The following is a 22,573-nucleotide window of genomic DNA, read 5'->3' as shown; positions in this document are numbered from 1 at the left end:
TAGTAGATATCTGTCGAAGGGTTGGATAGATAGAGTATCAGATCGTCCGCATATAGACCCCCCCCCCCCCCCCCCCCCCATCAATACCCCTGAGCTCCCCAGCACTCCTTAGTGCAACTGCTAGCGGTTCAATGGCCTGATTGAATAAGAGCGGGCTCAGGGGACAGCCTTGTCTAGTCCCCCTACATATATATTCATTCATTCTTTAATTATTCCTTAACCGCTTATCTGCACTTGGGTCGCAGGGGGACATTGGACAGGTCGCCAGACGATCACACAGAGACAGTCAACCACGCTCTCATTGCCTGCTGGCAATTTAGAGTCACCAATTAAACCTAAGCTGCATGTTTTTGGACTGTGGGAGGAAGGCGGAGTACCTGGAGAGAACCCACGCTGACACGGGGAGAACATGCAAAATCCACACTGAAGAGCCGCATGCCGGAGTCGCACCGGCGACCCTCTTGCTGTGAGGAAAGAGTGCTAACCACTACACCTATGTGTAGCCCACCGATATAATATGTGATGTCCATGGAAACAAAAATATAGAAATCTAACAAACAAAAATTAAAGAATAAAAGAAACTTAAACCCAAACCTTTTATGAAATAGTTGCTGCATCCAGCAGCACATCTGAATCGTACTTTTCCAAAGATAAGATCAAAGTATGCCAACTCTTTTAAACTTTATTAAAATGTACCTTGTGAATGAGTGCATTCAGCACACAGTCATCGCTGGGAACGGCCTGCCATCATCAGAACATTTGCCAGATTTTTACACAGCTGCAGGGCCGGAAAAACCAATTCAGCTTCTTTCTGCTGACGGCCTTATGTTCATTCTTTAATTGTCACTTTTGTCAAACTAGCCATTAGTTTTTACTTGAGTCGGGAAGCAACATGGGGATTTAATATTCATCAATCTGGTTCACTTCTGTCTGCTGCCCACTTGTGTGCATGTCCGCTGGCCAGCTAAGTGCATCAGCTTAATTGCAACACACTGTAAACTGTGAAACTGTTCTGCCAAGTTTATCTAGTTATATCTCTGCTGTTATCATCGTGTACAGGTCCAATTACAACAGCCAGTCTGCAGCGACTGTGTGGAGTCTGCAGCGTTTCAAATGACCTGCAGCTGACTGTGTATGAAGCAGATGCACGGGACAGATAAGAAGAGCTGGCAGAAAGATGCATCCAGCTGTTTAAAGAATAGAGAAATCTGTTGTTTTATGATGACACATTCCTAATGCCAAACATCACACACGCATACACATATGCGCACACATACATGCACATGCACATGCACACTTTTCACGGATGTTTCTTCGGTGAGAGCTAATCCCCTGCCGCTGTCAGCCGTGCTTTCGTGTCCTCCAGAAAGCTCCTTACACAAGCCAGAGCTCATCCTGAGTGTGAAAGAATACACACACACGACCTACAAAAATACACACCCACACACACACACAGTCAAAGTTAGGGGTGGAGGCTCCCGCATCACTTTGGCAAAGCCTTGTCCACCCGGTAAACAACCCAGAGATATGAACGGAACAATCTCAATAGCCTCTTTCCATAAGTACTTGCACACATTTCTACATTCACACACATGCACACACGTATACCAACTGCTATACACGGAAATAAACCCTATTTTTGTGCAGCACAACACTCCATAATCAGCCGGCTTCTTCTTAAAGAAAGTAGACTCTTTAAAAACATTTGTGCTCATATGCAAAAATACACTAACACTAATGCATTGCACATACCCCCACACACACCTCATTCATTGACCGCTATTACTACACTTACAATATCTTGGAGGTTGTCTATATTTAAGCTGCAGCCAGAGTATTCGTGTGTGTGTGCATGCATGAAAGTAACACTTCTATGTGAAAGGGGCATTATTTGCTATCATATCATGCACCCATGCTTCTGTGTTGCATGCAAAGGCTAAAAAGTAATCCACATGGATGTAGGAATGGTTAGGGTATGTGTATGCGAGTGAGAGAGACTTAGCCTGAAGCTTTTTCTCACACACACTTCATGTACCCATATTATGTTTCACCTGAGTGACTGGGTGAAGGCAGAGGAAGTGAGGTCGATGAGGTGGAACCTTTGGTCTTGTTCTATGTTTCCCAGAGGATCGATTCAGCTGTGCAACAGAGCTGGCAAGACATATTTCCAGTACCAGTGTTCACCCTCATGGACCTCAGCGAATTTGGCGTGCGTTCGCAAAACAAGTTTGTGAAGGCTCTGAGCTGTCGCATTGTAAAATCACTTGTGCTCTGAGGGCTCTCTCATGGACTTTTTCACACATTATGCAAAGTGTAAGACTGCAATCCTGCAGACGCTGCTCAAGGGAAGTTAACACAATCCATAGCATTGAAATGCAGATTGGCCACTTGTAAATATAATTTGTCAAAAGAATCTGCTATTAAACTACATATAAACATAAAACTAGAGGTAAAATACGAGTCTCACATCATGAGGCACTTAATTGCTTTAGCCCCAAATATCACAATATCACACTTTTCTATTTCCAGTATGATGTAGTATCATTATTTTTGGTTTATATTCTGAAAAAGGTCAGGCAATTGATAATGTGTTCATTTAGCATATTACAAAGTGGGTGAAAATTAGGTTTAATAATTCAGTAATTCAATCATCTGGGTGAAAATTGGATTTTAGAATAACAAAAAAAACTGTAATGCGATGCATGCACTGTATTTAAGCAGCTGTGCACACAAGAAAAATACCTTGTTTTCTATAAATTGTCTGGACACACAACACAAGAACTCTGAGATGTATGGGTACTTAAAATCTGTGTACATGAGTTCACACTGATTTGCTCCTTTTAAAGGCAGGTGAAATCCTGTTGACCATGATCCTTGAGAAATTTGATCCCTTGAATGTGTGATAGAGGTCAATAGAGCTAAGTGCAAGTAAAAACCTACTTTTGGAAATAAAATAATAAGGTCAGCTGCCATTTGCAGGATACTACTTTATTGCAAAGTCTCACCAACACAAGACATATGTTGATTGACCACATTATGTTTTGCATTGATTGCACATGTGACAATAATTGTATTGAAATATTTAAATTTGCCCTTGCTGTCCACTATCAAAGAGAGTCTGCTGCACTAATACACTGAGCTACATTGTTTGCCACTGGCTCTAGACAAATGGGATGTGCTTGCCTGTGGTCAGAACTCATTGCATGAAAATAAAAGAGATTGAAAAGGTCACTCAGTGGGTAATTAGTTTCACATTGATGACAAAAATATTTTGCCTGGTGAATCTTTTTAGTTTACAAGCTATCTGCAAAATAATGTGAAAAGTTTTGGACACTAGATTTAAGAGGTTAAGTTGAACTCTGAACCGGGATGTGAAGTTCTTTCCAAACTTGCATACTTCTCTCTTTTCAGTAACCCATTTGATAATCCAGCTTTTCACGAGGTCCCGTACCTTAATTTAACTTCTAAACAACATCACCAAACACTCATTGTACTACAAAATGCCAGTATTATAATCCTGTCCTTATCTTGACATCCATATTGTTTGACTGAAGCCCAGTTCCGCACACTTCTCCACCACTTCCTGTAAGCAGTTTTACGGGATGAACAAGGTCCTTTCTCCTCTTCTATCCAGTGACCTATCCACACTACCCCTGTAAATCCCCCTGGTACCTCTCTCTCAGTCTGTCCCCCACTGCCCTCTATCCGTCGGTGTTCTGTCAATCCTTCCCCTCCATCCTAAGCAGCAAAGCCCTGCAGCTGTCAGCAGCACTGGCTTCACCTCAATATACACTCCAAAACCCGCTCCTTATCTCTCTGACTCCACTTTTCACTTCAGTTTAAGGGGATTTTCTCTCAGCTGCAATTTTGTTTTACGTTCTCCTGCTCTTTGCACCATTTTGTCTGCGATCCATCCTGTTCTTGTCTGTATTACTATATTTCCACACATCCATCTGTCTCCCCTTATCAGCTTTATATCAGTCTTTTGCCACCTCTGTGCTTTTTGTTGTTGTGTCTCTGTCTGAAAAAGGATGCGTCTTTCCTCCTCCCTGCATCTCTTTTCCCATCTGTCTCTCTGTCTGTGGTGCATACTTTCTCTCTTGTGTCTATCAGTCTTGCTTACTCTCTTTTTCTCTCTCATAAACATGACTCTTCCGGTGTGTCTGCCCTCTTTTCTGCTTTATGACTGTAAAAACTGACAAGAGAGACTTATGAGGCACCATTTTTTCTGTGATTTACCGCTTCTGTGCAGAGGTGTTGTACATCTTCAGGATCACACTTTTTAGGAGTTTAGCTGACACTCTTATCCAGGCTGACTTAGAGTGAGTGAGGAGCTGTCGTAGCCGTTCAGTATCTTAGTGGCATGTGGTAGTTGATGGACTTTGCCTTCTGCAAACATCAATCCTGTAACCTTTTGTCTCATCCCAAAATAAATAAAACATATTTTTCTGTTAGTCTGGATCAGGACAACACCTTTGCCAATATAATGATGCAGCTATTTATGGTGATTACAAACCTTGTCTTCAAGTTCTTGCTGAGAACTTTCTACCAAACCACACCTGACAAATGTCAGGATAGAGAGAAATCTCACTGCATTTCAGAACACGACCCGCCCTGCGACACTAGTATTGGTCAGGGCCATGTCTTACGTCCTTGTGGCTTAACATTAATGTTTAAAAGTGTATGGAGGGTTTGTTTCTCAACTGGCTGGTTAGGTCAGGTTGGGAGTCATGGTGCCATCAAACCCTGGGCCGCAGGTTCAACTCCCCCTGTGGTGGAAAAACGTATGATTTGTACAAATTAGTGTGGATCCATAGGACAATGGTAAAGGTTCTCGATAAGTTGTTAGTGAGCAAAAGTAATGGGTAAAGTTAACGAAAGGGTTGACCAATTAGGCCAATGTGTGAATATAGTGCTCCTTTATATTTATGCAAAAATGACTCATAATAGGTAGAAAATAATACTCCTGGATGTAATAAGTTACTTTTTAGTTATTATTCACTTAAAAGTAATGCAGTACTTTATTACTTGCTAGCTATAAACACCCGGGTGCTTGTCTTTGCCGTGAAATACACCTAGATGTAAATTGCAACATTGGATATCCACTCGGGGTGCAAATAGCATTGTTAGCTTTGCTAATAGCATAATATTCTGTCGGGTTTCAGATTAAACTTTCCCTTTAATGTCTTTTCAGCACAATTTTATCTCTAGCTTTAGGTCACTCATTTACATAAAGTTAGTTTTACTGTTCCTTGAGGTTAACTATTCTATCAAGGATCATGTCCTCAAACAAAGCACTTTAAATGGAGCACTGCATGGGAGATAAATTAGCTTGAGTTAATTTGTCTATTATTTTGTTAATTATTATTATTGGCAATAAGAGGGATGATCATTTGACAAACTTTATTTACAAACAGATTTCATTTTGAAAAATATTTATATACATAGTCTTTATATGTGTGGAGTAATGTCTTCCTGCAAGATTGGCTTTATCTTCTTGTGTAATAAACAACTAGGACACCTGCAGAGAGAAGACCTTCACCAAGGCCAAATCCCATATCTCGCTATATTGATAGTGAAAATTAAGTTGGCATGATTCAGAGCCGCTCCAATATCTAATTGGTTCTTCCTTGGCCAATGCTACACCTCTCAACCAAGTTTCATTAAAATCAGGCCAGTAGTTTTTCCGTAATCCTGCTGACAAATGGACAAACAAACCTAATTGAAAAATACAACCTCCTTGGCAGAGGTAATAACCCTTGAAACTGACGGAGGGTCTTGAAAGATTTTGCAGTGAGAGAATTTAGAGTGTTGTACGGAGAGGAGAAAAATATGATAATTATAGCTGGTGTCTATATATAGCACACACTGTACAGTCTATGTAGCTAATAGGGTATATGTGATGATTCCATATAAATAATAGAAATCTTCTGCTGTTTCCAGTGACCGGTGGATATAAATATTTGGAATTTACCCTTCGCTAAAAAGAAAATCTGTTGTTTTATTTGTTTTCTGTTTTTGTCTCGTCCTCCTTCCCACTCTGCCTTTCCTGTTCTTGTTATTGCCGTTGTTATTCTCACTACTCCCACCACTCTCTAACAGTTAACTTGTTTGCAGAAGTTTGGTGTGTGCAGCCCAGACAAGTTATGCTCTAGGGCCGATAAATACAGACATTTCAGCTGAAGTGCCTTAACTCTGGAAAAAAAACAAAAAAAAACAAAACAAAAGAGAAAGAAGACACAGCCGCAACAACAAACTTATATCCTCAAGCAACCTTTTATCTAACAAATACTACATTCATAACACACTTAATTTCCATTACATTGCTTTAAATGCAAAGAGACGCATACACGCATGCACACACACCACAGCACCGCCTTTAACCATGCTCACAGCTATCTCATGGTAAATGCATGAAATGTAACCGTTCCATATCACACCCTCGTCCTGCTGGTGAAGATCATTTCCATCTCATTTGCTCTGATTGGAATTTCTACAATCAGTAATGAAAAATGACCAAATTTAATTGTGCAAGTGTCATTCTTTATAATAAATAACGTTGTTCGCGTTACGCTGCCTCAGTCACATGTCTCTATGTGGCTTATATGCATATTATTAATGAATTGCATTCAGTGATTGTAAGCCATGCCATTTCACTCAACAGATATTTCAAAATTAGCTCTACGCGTCCAATCTGTATTGTACATGATTAAACCTGTATTTATTTCTTCTTGCCATAATTGTTAACCTCCTTGCATTGTCATTCTCTTGTGCTCATAATATTAGCTGTTCTTATCAGCTTGTCACATCTATCCAATATAGACAAGACCACGCTGACTGAAAGGCAAACTATTTGTGCCACAATACACAACCATGGGCTGAAACAATGACAACCTGCCTGTTTCTAGCTAAAAATATTAGATTAAAGCATATCATATGATTATTTTAGCACTCTGTGTTGACCAGAAAGGACAATTTGACTGTTAGCAAGCTAATGTTAGCTATATGTTATGTTATGTGTAGGCGCTTAATACTGCAGAGCTTTTTGAAGTATCCACATTCTACTATAACATGAGTTACATCATGTCAAATGATTTAGCTTAACTTACAGAAATGCATTTAGCCATTTAGCATACGCCAGTTATTGTTAAATATACTGAGTTTCAGGATTGTCTGTATCCACTTTTGTGCTCTTAAAAGTTCAGTTTTTTGGTTCGTCAGATTTTAATCAGCACACAGCAGCTTTTAGACATTTTTCTGTTGTTTACTAACACACTGTATTGAATGAAGGCACCTCCTTGTTAGTTCTAAGTCAGTGGAGAGTGATGGGTTGCTTACTATCCAGTGGGGGTGGGGCTTATGTGCAGTGTGTCTCTATAGCACAGTGACTCACCGACATTGTTAGCCTATCATAATGCTGCTGCCTCTTTTAAAATATGATTCTCTCCGCTAAGTGTGTAGCAATTCTCCGGTTAAGTCCTCAATTTTTGAACCATGGTTCTATTTACACATTTTTCCTTCCTTGTGTGTGAAGCTGGTGAATAAAAAAAAAAGGGAAAATATTTTTTTTAGTTTATTAAATCAGCTACAAGAAGACTTAAGACCAGTGAAACAGAATAACTTTATAAATTATCTCAATGAAGGGGGCTGCTCTTCGTATTAAACAAATTACAATAGAACATGTCACTTTGTCTCTGAACAAAGGTAAAGTCACAGTAAAGGTGCACAACTTTCCTGAGATATTGTAAGATATTAATGGTGTTACAAATAGTTTATACAGGTGAAAAGTGCTTGAAGTACTTGTATGAAATATGAAAGACCTTGAGAGAGAAGTTGCACTGCCTACTCTTCATACTCTCCTACACACCTCCACACACCTGGCCAGCCGCTGCACAAAGTGGGTGAGACTGTCAATAGTTTGGATGCATAGTCGATAAAGTCCTAAGTTGTTGTACTCACTTGTTCTGGTGCTTGGAGCCCTGGAGGTGTGCATGGTACTGCTCGATGGAGTTGAGGACCACACTGCAGACACTGCAGGAGTAACTACTGCGCAGCCCTGCAGAGAGACACAAAGGCACAGCGGTTACTGAGAGGGCACTTTCAATAAGTATGGCTCATAAAAATCATCATCATCTTGATCATCAGCAGCAGTGAGGCCAACATGAGCAACAATGAAAACGTGAACTGACAAGTCTTATTTAGACAGTCTTATTTCAACACTCCACAGAATGGGCTAATTTTCCTAATTACAGTGCATCTGGAAAACGATTTGATTAGACTAATCATTAGCAGAAAGCCAGTTACATTCTAAGATCCTTAGATCATCTTCTTCTTCATGGGACTGTGTGTGTGTGTGTGTGTGTGTGTGTGTGTGTGTGTGAAGGTGCCTTTTGAAACTTCAACAGGGTGAGCACAATTAGGACACTGGGGATAAGAAAAGAACAGTGCAGTAGCACATGTGTGGTGCTGTGTACGGCTGTGCATGCATGAACGTTTGTATTGTATCAGTGAATGCGTGCTTGAGATGGCGCGCTCAGACACAGATGTGAACTAATTAGAGGGTTTGCAGGTGGTCGAGATGAACACCCAAAAATAGATGGATGAGGATGGAGATTTTGACAGAGTGGGGTGGAGGGAGATGAGGATGGGCAGGCGGAGGGTTAGCTAGACAGAATGAGTGAAAAGAGATAAATAAGACGTATATAAAAAGACGAAAGAGACAGATGTAAGGATAATGAGTTGTCACTGCAGCATTGATGTAAAATGCATGCTGGGCTTTAACAACCACAGGAGAGAACATGAAGTGTGTGGTGACATGTGCATCCAAAGAACGTCTTTTTACACATGTGGTAACTGCAGTATGGCAGCACAAATCTTGTTTCTTTCATGAGGGCAGAGGAAGCAGAGGAAATGCTCTCTGTGTCGATGAGGACAGGCCAACCAGCAGCATGACATAATTGGCTGTGTTTTCTCTATCAGAGCCGCATTAAGCGCTATTTTTGTTTTTCTCACATTTTGCCCACTACTGAGCGGCCACTGCAGGACTTTACTCAGATGAAAGATATGAACAACCTCGACACTTCAGGATTGTTTGACAAAACTTACTGCTTGAAGCCCTTTCCTTCTTATCTGTCCAAAGGTGTTTTTTTTCTTCTTCATTTTTATCTTTTGGCGCTGAATGTGTAATTCTGGGTGTGGTGACTGAAACCGGGTGTGCTGGCTTGTGTGTGGGTGCCCTTTTCTCTGCTGTCATTACTGTCCTTGAGATTTACGAGTTGTCGGTGCATTCCATCACCTTTTTGACCTTCTGCGGTGGTAATTGGCAAAGTATGTTGGGAGATGAAGTTGTGATATAGTTAGGAGTGGTGGGAGGTCATTTAGACCGGGCAAGAGCTGCATAATGTGGCATATCTGCTCCCTGTTGTCTGAGTCGCTCTGTCTGTTTCAGGGGTGATTAAGGACAAGCAGCCTGGAGTAAGCGCTGTCTTGGCTTAAATGTTGATATTTTGCATCTATTAGGAGCTAATAACTAAGTCTGCATGCATGAAAGAGAGGAAAAAAAGAGATAGCACATCCTCTTCTGCCAAAATGTCATTACTTCTGTTCTCTCTTAATGAAAAGGCTATTAATTGGAGAAGAGATAATTTGGAAAAAGAAAAGAATGATAATTCTCTCTCTCATTCTCTTTCCCTTTCTCTTCCCCGTAAATCTATACCGCCGCGAGGATTACACAAAGAGGTCTTTTCTTGTATGCACGATTAAGTGTGTTTTTATGTGTGTGCGCACACACAAAAGCTGCTTCCCTGCTTTTAGGCTGATTGATGTCACCTCCCTGCTGCCTGGCCGACTAGCACGGATGTACAATATGCTGCAGTTTGTGTGTGTGCCAGAAAGCGTGCATGTGTGCCAGTTTTTTTAAACACACACATACGAACAAACACACACATGACCAAATGCACGCAGACAGGCACTGTGCTTTTGGTAATAAACCAGTTCTGGCGTAAGAAAACATTGTGCCCTAATCCATGTTAATTACATGCAGGGAAAGTGTGTGTGCAAGGCAACTGACAGCATGCAGCGCCGGGTTGTGAATGTGGGTTTTTTTGTGAGCATGAGCAGTATTTGTGAGGGTGTTCTAAGCCTTGTTAATTACACAAGAAGATATGCCAGGGAGAGAGAAAAGAGGGGGTGAGATGAGCTGAGGCAGTGGGTGTGGAGCTGTTTGACTGTCCTTTAATGCAGAGTCCTCGGGCACTGCTGGCACCTCTGGTGTGGAGACGCTTAAATGCTTGTCAAAAAAGTAATAAGCTACATTATGTGCACAAAAAATTGGGGAACTATTTTTCTTTCCAGGAGCACAGAATGTAACATCTTCCTGCACTTTCGGGGTTTGATATATTGTGCCCTAGCTCCAGCTTACATTAATGACCCGTTCGAAATGTGATGTTCACGGATGGTTCTATTAGGGCGCCCTAACTGCAGCCTCTTTTATTTGCGAGTCTCAGAGGGTTTACAGCTAGTGGTCAGCGCTGACGATTGTAAAATCTAGTGTTGCGTGAACATTGTTGGTTTTATAGTCGGACGGCTTCAACGTGCATACGGAGTAAATGAGCCTTAAGCAAACTGTAAAACCACCACTTAACATCAAGTTGCATATGGATAATTTCAAGGTAGAGGTTTCCTCTATTTTCCGCTTCCTTCCTATGGGGCCGACTGCAACCCAGAATCCGACTGTATTGTATTCATCTATAGTTTAATTCACAGTGGGGGGAGGCATAATAGTTCTCAGAGCTCTTCAGAGCCTTTGTGCTGTGCTGTACACCATTAGTTTACCATGCGCTTTGCAAGATTAAAAAGGAACTGGATCCAAAAAGAAGCCCATTGAGATGCAATCAAAACCAACAGTCTGCAGCAAAGGCTTGACAGTGCGTCTCACAGGAATATATCACAAATACCATCGCAGAGAGGGGGTTGAGCACAGGGTGAGAGTCAGATTGAATCCAAGTGGAATTTTACCAAGCAACAAACTTTGATGGACCTATAGAGAGACTAATTAGTTTTGCAGAGAACGTGACAGTAATTGGAAAGACCATCTGTTTTAAACAAAAAAAAAAAGTATCATACACAGAAAACAAACTATATTTCTGAACTATTGCCTTTAAATAGAATGACCACTTTCTTTTGCGTTTTTGATGTTGATGCTGCAGCTCATTAATTTGTGTTGTTTGTCCTTCGTCTCGTCCTCACCAATCAATCATTCTTTAAAGTCATTCATAAGGATGTATTGATATTCAGACCGGGTATTGTTTGATCTGATACGATCGCTGAGTTTGAGGACTGATGTTGAAACCTTTCAATTCAATTCCTCAGTTTGGATAATATAAACATGCTTTAACCCCTTTTTCATTGAACTTAACATACCAAACTGCTTATTTCATTGTTTTTCCTGAAGGAAATATAGACTTCTTTAAGTGCTAAATGCTCTACCTTGTTCACAAATGTGTGGCTATTGTTACTAGTGTCTGTTGGTGCTGAATAGGTAGCATTCAGCTGGTTAAGCAGAGCTTTTTCACTGAGACAGCTACAGATGGAAACAGCATCGATGAGAGTTGTGAAGGTGAAGGAATAAAACTACATTTACAGGCTGTTAACACAAAACAATGAGCTAAAAAAAGAAGCTAAAATGCCCCGAAGAGCTGAGAGACGACAGAGGCGGGTGATAAATCTTCTATACGATCTTCATTACAGGTCACCCCTCTCACATGGAGTCATTTGAACCATTATTAACTTAAACAAGCCTGAGAAGGAGATACCAATTTTCGACACTTGATGTTAAAGTCTCTCTTCACTCACAAACTGTACTTTCCATAGTTTATGTCTCCTAAAATGTCTGACCTTGACTATACTGACAAAATTTGTAACTAAAGAGGTGTTTCACATTTCTCATCTGAAGGAGATGTCTGTGCACTTTCCTAAAATGTAAGATTCAAATGAAAACCTGGCAAGCTATATTAGGCACGTCAGAACTTCAAAAGACAATTAAAAGCCATAAAAGAAACCTGAAACCTTCACCACAGAACAGATTTGTCAATACAGAGAGAAAACACACTGTAATGTATAGTAGATATTAATTTGTTTCACAGCCACAAATGCTGCAGCAGTAACTGCTAGTTACAAGTTACCAAGCTAAAAAACAACAACAGAGAAGACCTACAGAACACTAGGCCACCATTCTAATATGTCTGTTAGGGCGCTTTCACAACCCAAGTCAGTTTGGTTAGTCCGAATCAGAGTGAAATTAATATATTTGGTTCGTTTTTTATTTAGTCTGGTTTGCTTTCACAGTGCAGAAATGTAAGCGGACCAAATAAAATAAAAAAATTTGAAGAGGGGCGTGTACGAAGGTGGAGGGTTGGAAATCTATTCGAACTTGTATTTCTTATTGGTTGAAAAGTTGTCAATGAATAAATGTAAACACAGAAATAAACCAAGTAATGTGGAATTGAGCGTAAACTGAGTGCGTTTAATTATACCGGCCGTTTTCTCTGGTGTTCAGACCAAACTAATCTGGAGAGAAACGCTCAGAACGAGCTCCTGTTGAGGCTGCGGGTCATAAATAATGTTTTGATCCATTATTTCTACAGACGATGTGCTGTGATCAGACAGCAGAGAAGGCGAGCCTTGATGTGCTCCTACCACAATCTGCTATTTTGAGCAATATGTTAATAATTCTGCACTGACAAATTCGGTAGCCTACAGAGTGAAGCTGAAAGACACAGACGACTTGCGGACCCTCTCTGCAAGCCGTCTCGGACTGGTTGCTTTGGTGTGCAACAGAGTACGATTTGGAGCTTTCGCAAGCAACCAAACGAACCTTAACAAGAATTTAAACTCAGTTTGATTAAAACAGACTAAACTTGGGTTGTGAAAGCGTCCGTAGTCTCCAGTTTTGTGGCACCATCAACTCCTCATCTGAGTTTGGGGGCTTAAACCTATTTCTTTTTCTTTTTACATATTTGGAGGGGGACTTAAATGACACATTGTTGTCGATACTAAAAACATATTAAGCTTCGATGCTGAGGCCTAGTTCATGCGGTTCTTATGTTGATGTGTGCATGAAAGCTTGATTTGCTTGCAATGACTGTGTCACAGTGAGTGCTGCCTCATGGGAGAGGAGGTCAGCTCTGTCTCCCAACTAAGGCACAGTCATCAATTACACACAATTTTCTTTGGTACTTCACTCCCTCTTGGGCCCTCACACACATGCACAGACACACACTTCAGCCCTAGACGCTTATCTCACTGCTTCTAATTATCTCCTGAGTCTCCAGAGAGAGGAGACAATGTGCCGGCTCTGTCTTGAGGGGTTTCTACCCCTGTTGTGATTTATGTTAAAACACAGCCGAGTCAGCCGGGCTCCATCCCTCGTCAGAATCCAACCCTCCCTGCAACTCCCTCGTCCACCTCCGTAATCCATCTCCAAGGATTTTGTCTGGCACCTAGCCGTGGAAAATAACGACAGTGTCCCCTGTGCCCTGTCTGCACAATTACACCAGAAAAATCCAAGAGTAAGAAACGGTGTCGATACAAATGTCATGGGGATTTTGTGATATGTTTTGGCTCTGAGAGTGTGAAAGTGGGGGGTGGGGGGGAATTAGGGGTGAGACAAAGAGAGAAGTACACATAAAGGTCAGTATCATCAACAGGACACAACTAGACAATACGGCGAGGCAGACTCCGCAGCCATATTTTTGAAGGAGAGTAAATATTGGTGTGTAAATAATTCACCTGTGCCTTGTGGGGAGCTAATGAGGATGACTGATGAGAGATGACGAGAGATCGGAGCCCCTAGTGGTGCACGCACACACACATTTACACACAAAACAACCAGAGCAACGAGACACAAGACTGAGTACAGCAGCAGGAGAGGGGGTGGGAAAAAATACAATGAGTGTGAAGGGAAAATAGTTCAACCACTGGAAAAGGAGGACAAAAGGACAAATCTGCACTTGGCTGAGACATAATTCCTCACTTCTCCGCTTCTACTCTCTCTCTTAACTCAGCTGCCGCCTCTTGTTCAACCCTCCCTCTGAGATTACACCCGGCGCACCTGTGACTTTACACTTGAAGTGGCGACAAAAGCCAATCAGATGTGAGAATCTTGCACAAATGGAAATGTGTCTAACTGAAGAACTACTGACAGTTGTGCGGCACTGTGATGAACAAATTGTTTCAGACTAAAGGCTGGAACAAACACTTGATTGATGGCACATATAATAGATCATGTCAGTAGCGAGCTCACTTAGAAATCTTAGGCCAGTTCATTGCCCTTGAAAAGAAGACGGGTAATATATTTTGCAGAGGAGCGTCACTCTTAACAGAGTGCAAACATCTTTGATTTAACGAGGAAAATCTAGCTTTTATGTTTTTTTATATATGTACAATTTTACATTTATTCTGTGGTTACATGCTGAGATTTGGAGGCAAAATGTCCCAAAAAACAGCAGAGGTTGTGGGATGTGGGTCACAGTGTGTGGATGGAGGACGATATCCAACATGACACCACTTAAAGCCTCTGAGCCAGTGTAGGCGGCAACATGACTCATGCTTTTAATATGATTGGCTTCTTGAGATGATGGTTTGTGTCATGGCACCTGGAGCGCAAAGCGGACGGCGCGGCTTCGGCTCACGGAGGATTTGCATGCGTGTGTGTGTGTGTGTGTGTGTGTGTATAGCAGTGTTTGTGTGTGGTAAGAGTGCGTCAAACTAGAATGTGTGTGTAGCAGAGGTGTTGTGTGGCACTCATGTTGCATGTTAGGCTGCGTGCTGCATTAGGATGATATCACTCATAGGAACCAGAGAAGGAAAAGCACTTTCTGTGCCAAAGACTATTAATAATTTCGTTAGAATACCCTTCTGGCAGAAATGTGTGTATGAGCATGTGAATCAGTGTCCTCTTACCGCTACATTTGAGAGTGGAAGTGTTTGTGTGGGAGAGGGGAGGAAGTATACAATAGTAATTAAAACCCAGGACTTGCTATGAACTGTAATTTGATCTCAGTTTTGACCAGTTAATAATGTACATTAAGAAATCATTTCCGTTCAGTTGTTCATTTGTGGCACTCATGTTTCAACTGTCAGCATAAATATGCACAGACTGTGCATGTATATATAATTTCATCACCTGAGCTTCTGCACTGTGGAGTGTATTTATTCCATAGTATACTAAATGCAGCGTGGGGTTCCATTACTTTTTTTTCTGGCAGTTTAACACATTGCAATACTAACACTAACAAGTGTGAAAGCTATGCTGTAACACGAGGGGACTGTGACCCCAAACAACTTGCATGGAAAGGTTAGACTGAGATGATGAATCAGATGTGTAAAAAATTCAGTTGGACTGAGACAAACAGTTAATTAGGGGGGAACATCTTTGCTTGGAATGATGGCTGAGTCTTTCGTTTTACTGGCTCAGGGTTCAACCCTTAAGATTATTTACCCAGCACATACCTTTCAGTGAGTACTTTAATTATTTAGTATTACATTTCCATAAAGTTGGCGACTGATTGAAAAGTACTGATGAGAGTTGATTCAGCAGGGGCTCAGCAAGACTTAGTCCCTGGTGTCCTTAGTAAGGGGTCAAGCAATGAAAATCTGTGTTCCTACGGTTACTGGGAACTGAGATGCAAGCGAGATGTGAAGGCGCCTCAGTGTTCTGTCATCACATCTACACTGACTCTGTCTTCTATCTCGTTAAGTGACAGGCAGTCTATCAGACAGAGTGGGAGCCCCAACCAGTGCAGATACAGTCAGTAAGTTCAATACACATAAACAGGCACACACAACGTAGACTTTCTAATAAAAATCTGTAGCCTCCAAACCCAAGTAATATCTAGATACTGCCACTAAATGCTAATGATGTAACATATCCATACTGACAAAGGTTTAAACATTTATATTTGTTTGCATGTTCTGCGCAGCTTCGAAGTAATGTCAGCTGGCTTTTTAAAAAAGGTTTTCAAACGCTACATCCAAAGAATTTTTTTCAAAAGAACTGTTTCACAGCATCAATATCAACAAGACCCGACTTATAATTGGAACCTAATTTTTGGTCAAAACATGTTGTAACACCTGACAAGTAAAATGGAATCTGCGTCTAATTGGGCCTCGAACACAAGTTAAAGCAATTTAATACTGACTTTTGGTTTCAGACAAAGGGGAAAACACAAAGACTCCTGGGTGAAAGTCCTCTGTTTGGTTGACCCGTCTATCCACTCTGACCACCTCCTGTTGTCACTCTTTATACTAAGTGACCTGGCTTCCTCCTTTGCTCCCATCATAATTACTGCCACCTAAATTAAACATAAATATGTGTTGTAATAAGCTGTTTGCACAGATGGCCTCTGCTGTCGTTGTTCGGGGAGAGGGTGTCTGTATAGAAGTGGTGGAGTGCCTCATTAATTCAGGAAAGTTTATTTATTAAGATGAACCCCCTACAGAACTATTCAACTTCATAACTCTGCATCCAAATGTAAAAGTAATTATAGGCAGGTATTTCAACCATCTGTGGTCATTTATTCTTTATTCTTTATATATATATATATAGTTTTACAGTAGAGGAGAAGAGAGAAAAGCTAGGTAAGATTCAAGGACGCAGGAGAAAGGTAGTCGTCACTAAACACACATGTTGCTGTCCCATCTGTACTAATTTTACCTCAGTATATGATCTGGGAAATGTACACCACATTGAACAGCATATGAAGAAGTCCCCCTTCAGATCTTGAATGTGATCTCCCCCTTATCGTCTTTCCTCGTACAAAGTTGTAACACCCCTGCTGCCCTTCACTTGTCGCTTGTGTGGGGCTCAGGGCCAAGAGACTGACCTGTGCTCTCCGTGGCATCCAGACTGCCCGCAAGCTGCTCCAGGAGGCGTGCTCTGGCTGCGTTCCTGCGGTGTTTCTTGCCCTCGTAGTGCTGCTGCGCCATCAGCGGGTTGTTGAACCAGGCTCCGCAGAGGCAGCAGTACTTGCCGGCCTCTCTTCCGCCGTTCCCGCCGACCACCGCCAAGGGCCAAGCCAGGTCGGGGGGAGGAGGGGGGCAAGCGGCGGGGTCTGTCGGCAGCGGGGTGGAAGGGGAGGAATCTGGGGGGGAGAAGATAGAAGGAAGAGAGAGAGAGAGAAAGAGCATATTAAAATCAAATGCTAATTACGTTTTAGGGCAACCACGACATCAAATTTAAATATTTTCATGAAATTACATTAACATTAAAATGTCATGGATTCATATTCTCACACATGCACGCAGACATTAAAAATACACGTGAAGGCTCCAGGTTTAGATCATGCTGATCGAGACAGAGAGCAAAGAGCGATAGATTGCTGCAGGCCACGTCTGTAGAGCAGAGACAAGGGTCGGGAGGAAGCCAGCTGCACTCCTGGGACCAGTCTGCAGTGCTTTTTACTCACATCTACTGTACGTCTGAACCTTCCTGTTTCATCCTCTTTTTTTCACCTACATCCTCTTCTCTCATCTTTCAACCCTTTTATCCTCCTCTCCTCTCCTCTCCTCTCCTCTCCTCTCCTCTCCTCTCCTCTCCTCTGTGAGGGAATGAAAAAAAAAGAAAAAGGAAGAAATGGCAGACTTCCAGGTGACCTGCTACTCGTGACATGACACTGGTTACCATGGTGATTGCCCATTAATAGCCAACAGGCACTGACTTGTCCACAGGACGCGGTTGTGGCTCACGCAGCGGAGCCTGCGAATGTGCGTGTGGCTGCACGTGTGTCTGTGTGTGCATGTGGGTGTTTGGGTGGCGGATTGAATGTATAATGCACGCTTGAAAAAATGTGTGAAAGCTTGTGTATGTGTGCATGAATGAAGATCCAGAATAGGCTGCTTGTGTGTGTATAAGGTACAGTACGTGTACCAAAGAAATCATCTCTGCTCAAACTGTTTATTTGATCACAGAGAGGGGGTGTTAGGTCCACAGCCAAATCGTGTGAGAAAGCTCATAATGCCAGATGGCATGTCCAAATGTGCCGATTCGCCATCTACAATGTGTCAATGACTCTAGATTTATAATGACTATGGCTACACAGCGACAATACAACACGTTCATACATTTTATATTGCGGACAAAAGCCCACTCACACATGCTTTTAAGCCTAAATGAGTCATAGCACTCCTTTCTCAACAACCATCAGCTCACTGATAACAAATGAAGAGCATGAAGTGTTGACCAGTGACCGTGAGTGTGAAGTGTGTTCGTTTATATGTATTTTGTGTGTGTGCGTGCGCCTGTGTTGACTATCCCTGCGTGCTGATTGGCTGCTCATACCTTGATGTGTCTTTGGGCTCTGTTCACATAGTTACTGTATCTATGGCTGTGTCTCCGCTCATCTCACCAACCACACCCACTCACATTCCCTCCGCTTGTGTTTGCCTTTGTCACACCATCATCTCACTTACAAAACTCAACCCCGTTACTCTTTTACTGTCATTTCATTTTTCCTGCGATTAATCTCAAAGATGAGGCCGTCCTAAAAATCTCTGGCGCGGCAGTCCTGCGTGTTTGTGTGTGCCCGTGCATGAGTGAAGCTCCTGAGCTCTGACAGCTCTGTAGGAACAGCACGTGCTGTGAGCAGCAACAGGGAGAGATCCTCGGGTGTATTTTTCCTCTCCATCCCTTGTTTTCCCACCCTTTCTTTTCCCATGACTGTGATCTCTGCACACTGGAGCAGAAGTAAGTGTTTTTCACGGAGTGGGGCACAGAGTGTGTGTGCGTGATAGTGTGTGTGCAGGAGGAGGAGGTGGTGTGTTGGAGTGTGTGGTGTGATGTGTGAAAGGGGAGGGAACACAGGTACAGTTTCTGCTCCTCCAACACACATGGCCCTTTACGTCTCTCTCCTCACTGTTGTGTATGTGTACTGTATGGTGGTGTGCATGTGTCCTCAGATACAAGTGAGTGTCTAGTATGAATGTGCATGCATCAGTCATCTTGCTTGTGTGTGTGTGTGTGTTTCCGTGTGCACAAGCCTGTCAGCTTGGCTGTGCATCTTCCGTGCAGCGCTCATCTCAGAGCAATCATGAAGGCTACTTTTGACTTTAATCTCTCCTGAAATCCTCTTCTTCTCTCTCAGGTCACTCTTCTTGCTCTCGTTCTCTTTTTTTTTTTCCTCCAGGTCCCACTGTCACAAAACCGCAGAAACTCCACGGCAGCCGCTGTACAGAAGTGACACTTTTCCAAAGTAGGCCAAAGTTAAGCAAAAGTCACTCAGGGGCTTGATTATAACACTCATTTTGTAGCGATTGTGTGTTTATAGCTCTGTGAATTTTCGCTTTGAATCCAATTTGAATCACATTATGCAAAGCTCCCCTGGAGACGACTTGCCAGCACTGACACTTAAAAAATGCTAATCTTAAACAATCATGAGCATGAACAAAAATATTAATTTGCGGATGTCTTGATTTGTTAAAGAGATTTTTTACTAATCATAAGACCTTATAAATTCAGGACTCTGTGCACTTCACCTTCAAAGTTTTACGTCTTGGGCCTCTGGCATGTTAGCATTACCAGACATTTCCCTCTGATATCCCGGCTAGACATTTTGACTGAAGCATGACTAAAGCTTTCCAAATCCACTCCTGATAAAAATGTGTGCTTTGAACTAAAAATATTTCTCAGTCCAGTGATACATGTTGCAGGAACTGGATGTCTGGATTACATGGGCTTGTGCGAGCAGAGGTGACAGTGTGCTTTTTTTCACCAAGTTAATTACACTCATCTTCAGGGAGGACAGGCTCTGTGTGCAAACACCATGATTGGAATCCAATAGAGGTATTGATCAGCTTGGGCCGAAAGGGATGATCACCAAAGCACCAGTTTATAGTCAGTTGTGATGTGTCAGGTTTCACTTACAAGTCTGGGCAGAAGACAGACAGAAGACCAACCAGCTCAAAGAACCAGAATAATACTATATTCTCTTTGTTTCCCAAAACTCAACTGGCATTCGACTACTCCCTCCACTGCCTATGCTGCTACAGGCCTGCTGTGAGCAGTATGAAAGCATTGCAGCTCAAGTACTGTCATGGTTTGTCCACACACAAAGAAAATTCGCCTTGTACTAAACATGTGAGTTTGACAGCTGGACCATTTTGAAAAAAAATTTGTTTATTTACTAAGTCCAAAAAAGTAGACCATATTACTCCAGTTCTGAGATCCTTACACTGGCTTCCTGTCTGTCAAAGAATTGATTTCAAAATACTATTGTTGGTCTACAAAGCACTGAATGGTTTAGGGCTGAAATACATTCCTGATCTTCTGCTTAGCTACGAACCATCCAGAAATCTCAGATCATCTGGAACTGCTCTGCTCTTTGTTCCTAGAGTCAGAACTAAACATGGAGAGGCAGTTTTCATGCTCCACATATCTGGAACAAACTCCCAGAAAAATGCAGGTCTACTGCAACTCTCAACTCTTTTAAATCAAGACTAAAGACTTTTCTGTTGGCCACTGCCTTACTGCACTGTAACGTTTATTCCTTTGATATTTGATGTTTTGAAAAAAATATTTTATCAGCTCGCTTTCAATTTTTAAATGTTATATTTGAATGTACTTTTTTATTCTTTCCTAAACATTTTATCAGCTCGTTTTCAGTCTTAAAAATTTTATATTTGAATGTCATTTTATATATGGCTCTTTTGAATGATTTTAATGTTTTGTGTAAAGCACTTTGAATTGCCCTGTTGTTGAAAGGTGCTTTACAAATAAACTTGCCTTAACTTGCCTTATTTGCGTTACTTACGAGAAACGCCAGTGTAGATTCTAAGAATGTTTCTTTCCGCCATTTCTTTCTGTTATCAACCACTGGTTGAAATAAACTCTAATGCTTTCTACCAGTTGTAGAAGTCCTAGATACATCTGAAATGCTGCAGTGTCTGGATTAACAACATCATCCAGAGGCACACACACAACTCAGGTAAAGTGTCTGGATGACTGCTGCTACTACAGAGGTATGGACCCAAAATAAACAGATTGTGCCCTGATTAAATAACAATGAACGGATCAAAAGGTTACAGGAACCATCACACCATGATGCTGATTTGTGAAAAGTCTGATTTCATGCTTTGTCAAGTCTGTCCACAAAACGAAAAGCAAACAACTTTTTAATTGCTTGTTTTCTGAATGGAGTTCAGGGCACTGCTAAGCAGGAGAACCTAAACGCTTATAGGCTTTTGCAACACAGCTTCAGAGGAATTTTACACATGCCAATGACACAAATCTTGCATTTATTCACATCTTCCATTGGCTTTATACATAATCACGCTGTCCAATGAACTGGAACACATTTTAAGATTCATGGCTCCAACAGTGCATGTTTGGCTGTGTGAGTCAAACCCAGATAGCAAGACAGGCAGATGGTGTTGGATACCTGTGTTTGTAGGGCTGGTCATAGCTGTGGGTAGGCTGGGCGGCTCCCCCAGCACCAGGCGGACTCTCTTGGCGTGAGTTTTGCCTTGGTAGTGCGACTGGGCCACAATGGCGGAGGTGAAGAACATGTTACACAAGGTACAGCACTTGTTCCTGTCCACCTCTGTCTCTGCACAGTCCTACAGGAGGAGAAGAGGGGAGAGATGGTTAAAGAGTGGTGGTGGTGTTGAGACAAAAATGGACCACAGAGGAGGAGAGGTTGAGGGAGGTGAAGAGGAAGGGATTGGTGGAGGTGAAGAAAGAAATGATGTGAAAAGAGAGGCAGAGAGAGGTGAAGGTGAGAAAAGGAGAGAAGAGGCAGGGGGAGATGAGGAATGGAAAGTTGTACACTTTGCACTGACCTCATGGGCTTTGTCTGTTTCACACACACTCACGCACACACACGCGCACATACACAAAAGCAAAGAGAAGGCTGATCAAATATTCATCTGTCTCTCTGGGCTGAGACTGTGGCTTGGCCCTTTCACCGCTGCTGGTTCATTACTAATGAGGAGGGGGAGTTGCTCCCCGCGGGAGAGAGGGAACACAAACAAAAAGACCAACTGCCTGATTGACACAATTGTACAAACATGTAAATACACAAGATCCCACACATGTACACACACACACACACACACACACACACACACGGAATAAAAGCAATATTCCTTTTCCCCTCCAGCTTTTTCAGCTTGTTTCAGTGGAGAAAAACTAACAAAACTTAAGGAAAAACCAAAATATACTGGAGCCTGCATGTCAGGAAAATGACACCGACCCAGTACTTTTTAGAAATCATCTAAAATTGCCAGTAACGATTGATGAGATTATGGTACTCTGTCTACGCTTACTCTGTAAACTTGCCCTTATGTTTAAAAATTGAGAAAATCTGTGAATTAACCCTTCAGAAACTTTGAAAAAGACATCACAAAACTACTGGCCAAAACTGTGTTGAACTAAACGGAGAAGGGGAATAATCACAGAACAAAGATCTGCATACACAGACAGACTCTTTAAGTATGTGTCTACATATTTTAGTGTTTTCCATGATTTGGCTTAAGCCCCTTGTAGTTCCAAGGGAACTGAAGGGAAATTGAGATACTCCAG

The 22,573-nt window shown here is 41.9% G+C and overlaps 1 protein-coding gene across 1 annotated transcript in view; it reads right to left on the bottom strand.

The window, feature by feature from the left end:
- The window catches only part of zgc:171482 (zinc finger protein), a 59,292-nt gene that overhangs the window by 8,742 nt on the left and 27,977 nt on the right, over positions 1–22,573 (bottom strand). The window contains exons 4-6 of the mRNA XM_059359899.1: positions 21,432–21,609; positions 16,884–17,141; positions 7,960–8,056 (exon numbers count right to left, since the gene is read on the bottom strand). Of these exons, the coding sequence (XP_059215882.1) occupies positions 7,960–8,056; positions 16,884–17,141; positions 21,432–21,609 (533 nt within the window). The remainder of the gene's footprint in view (positions 1–7,959; positions 8,057–16,883; positions 17,142–21,431; positions 21,610–22,573) is intronic.

Source organism: Centropristis striata, chromosome 20, assembly GCF_030273125.1.
Source record: "Centropristis striata isolate RG_2023a ecotype Rhode Island chromosome 20, C.striata_1.0, whole genome shotgun sequence".
NCBI classification, from domain to species: Eukaryota; Metazoa; Chordata; class Actinopteri; order Perciformes; family Serranidae; genus Centropristis; species Centropristis striata.
Note: the sequence above shows the minus strand (reverse complement) of the source record. Positions and strands in the feature narration are given on the sequence as shown.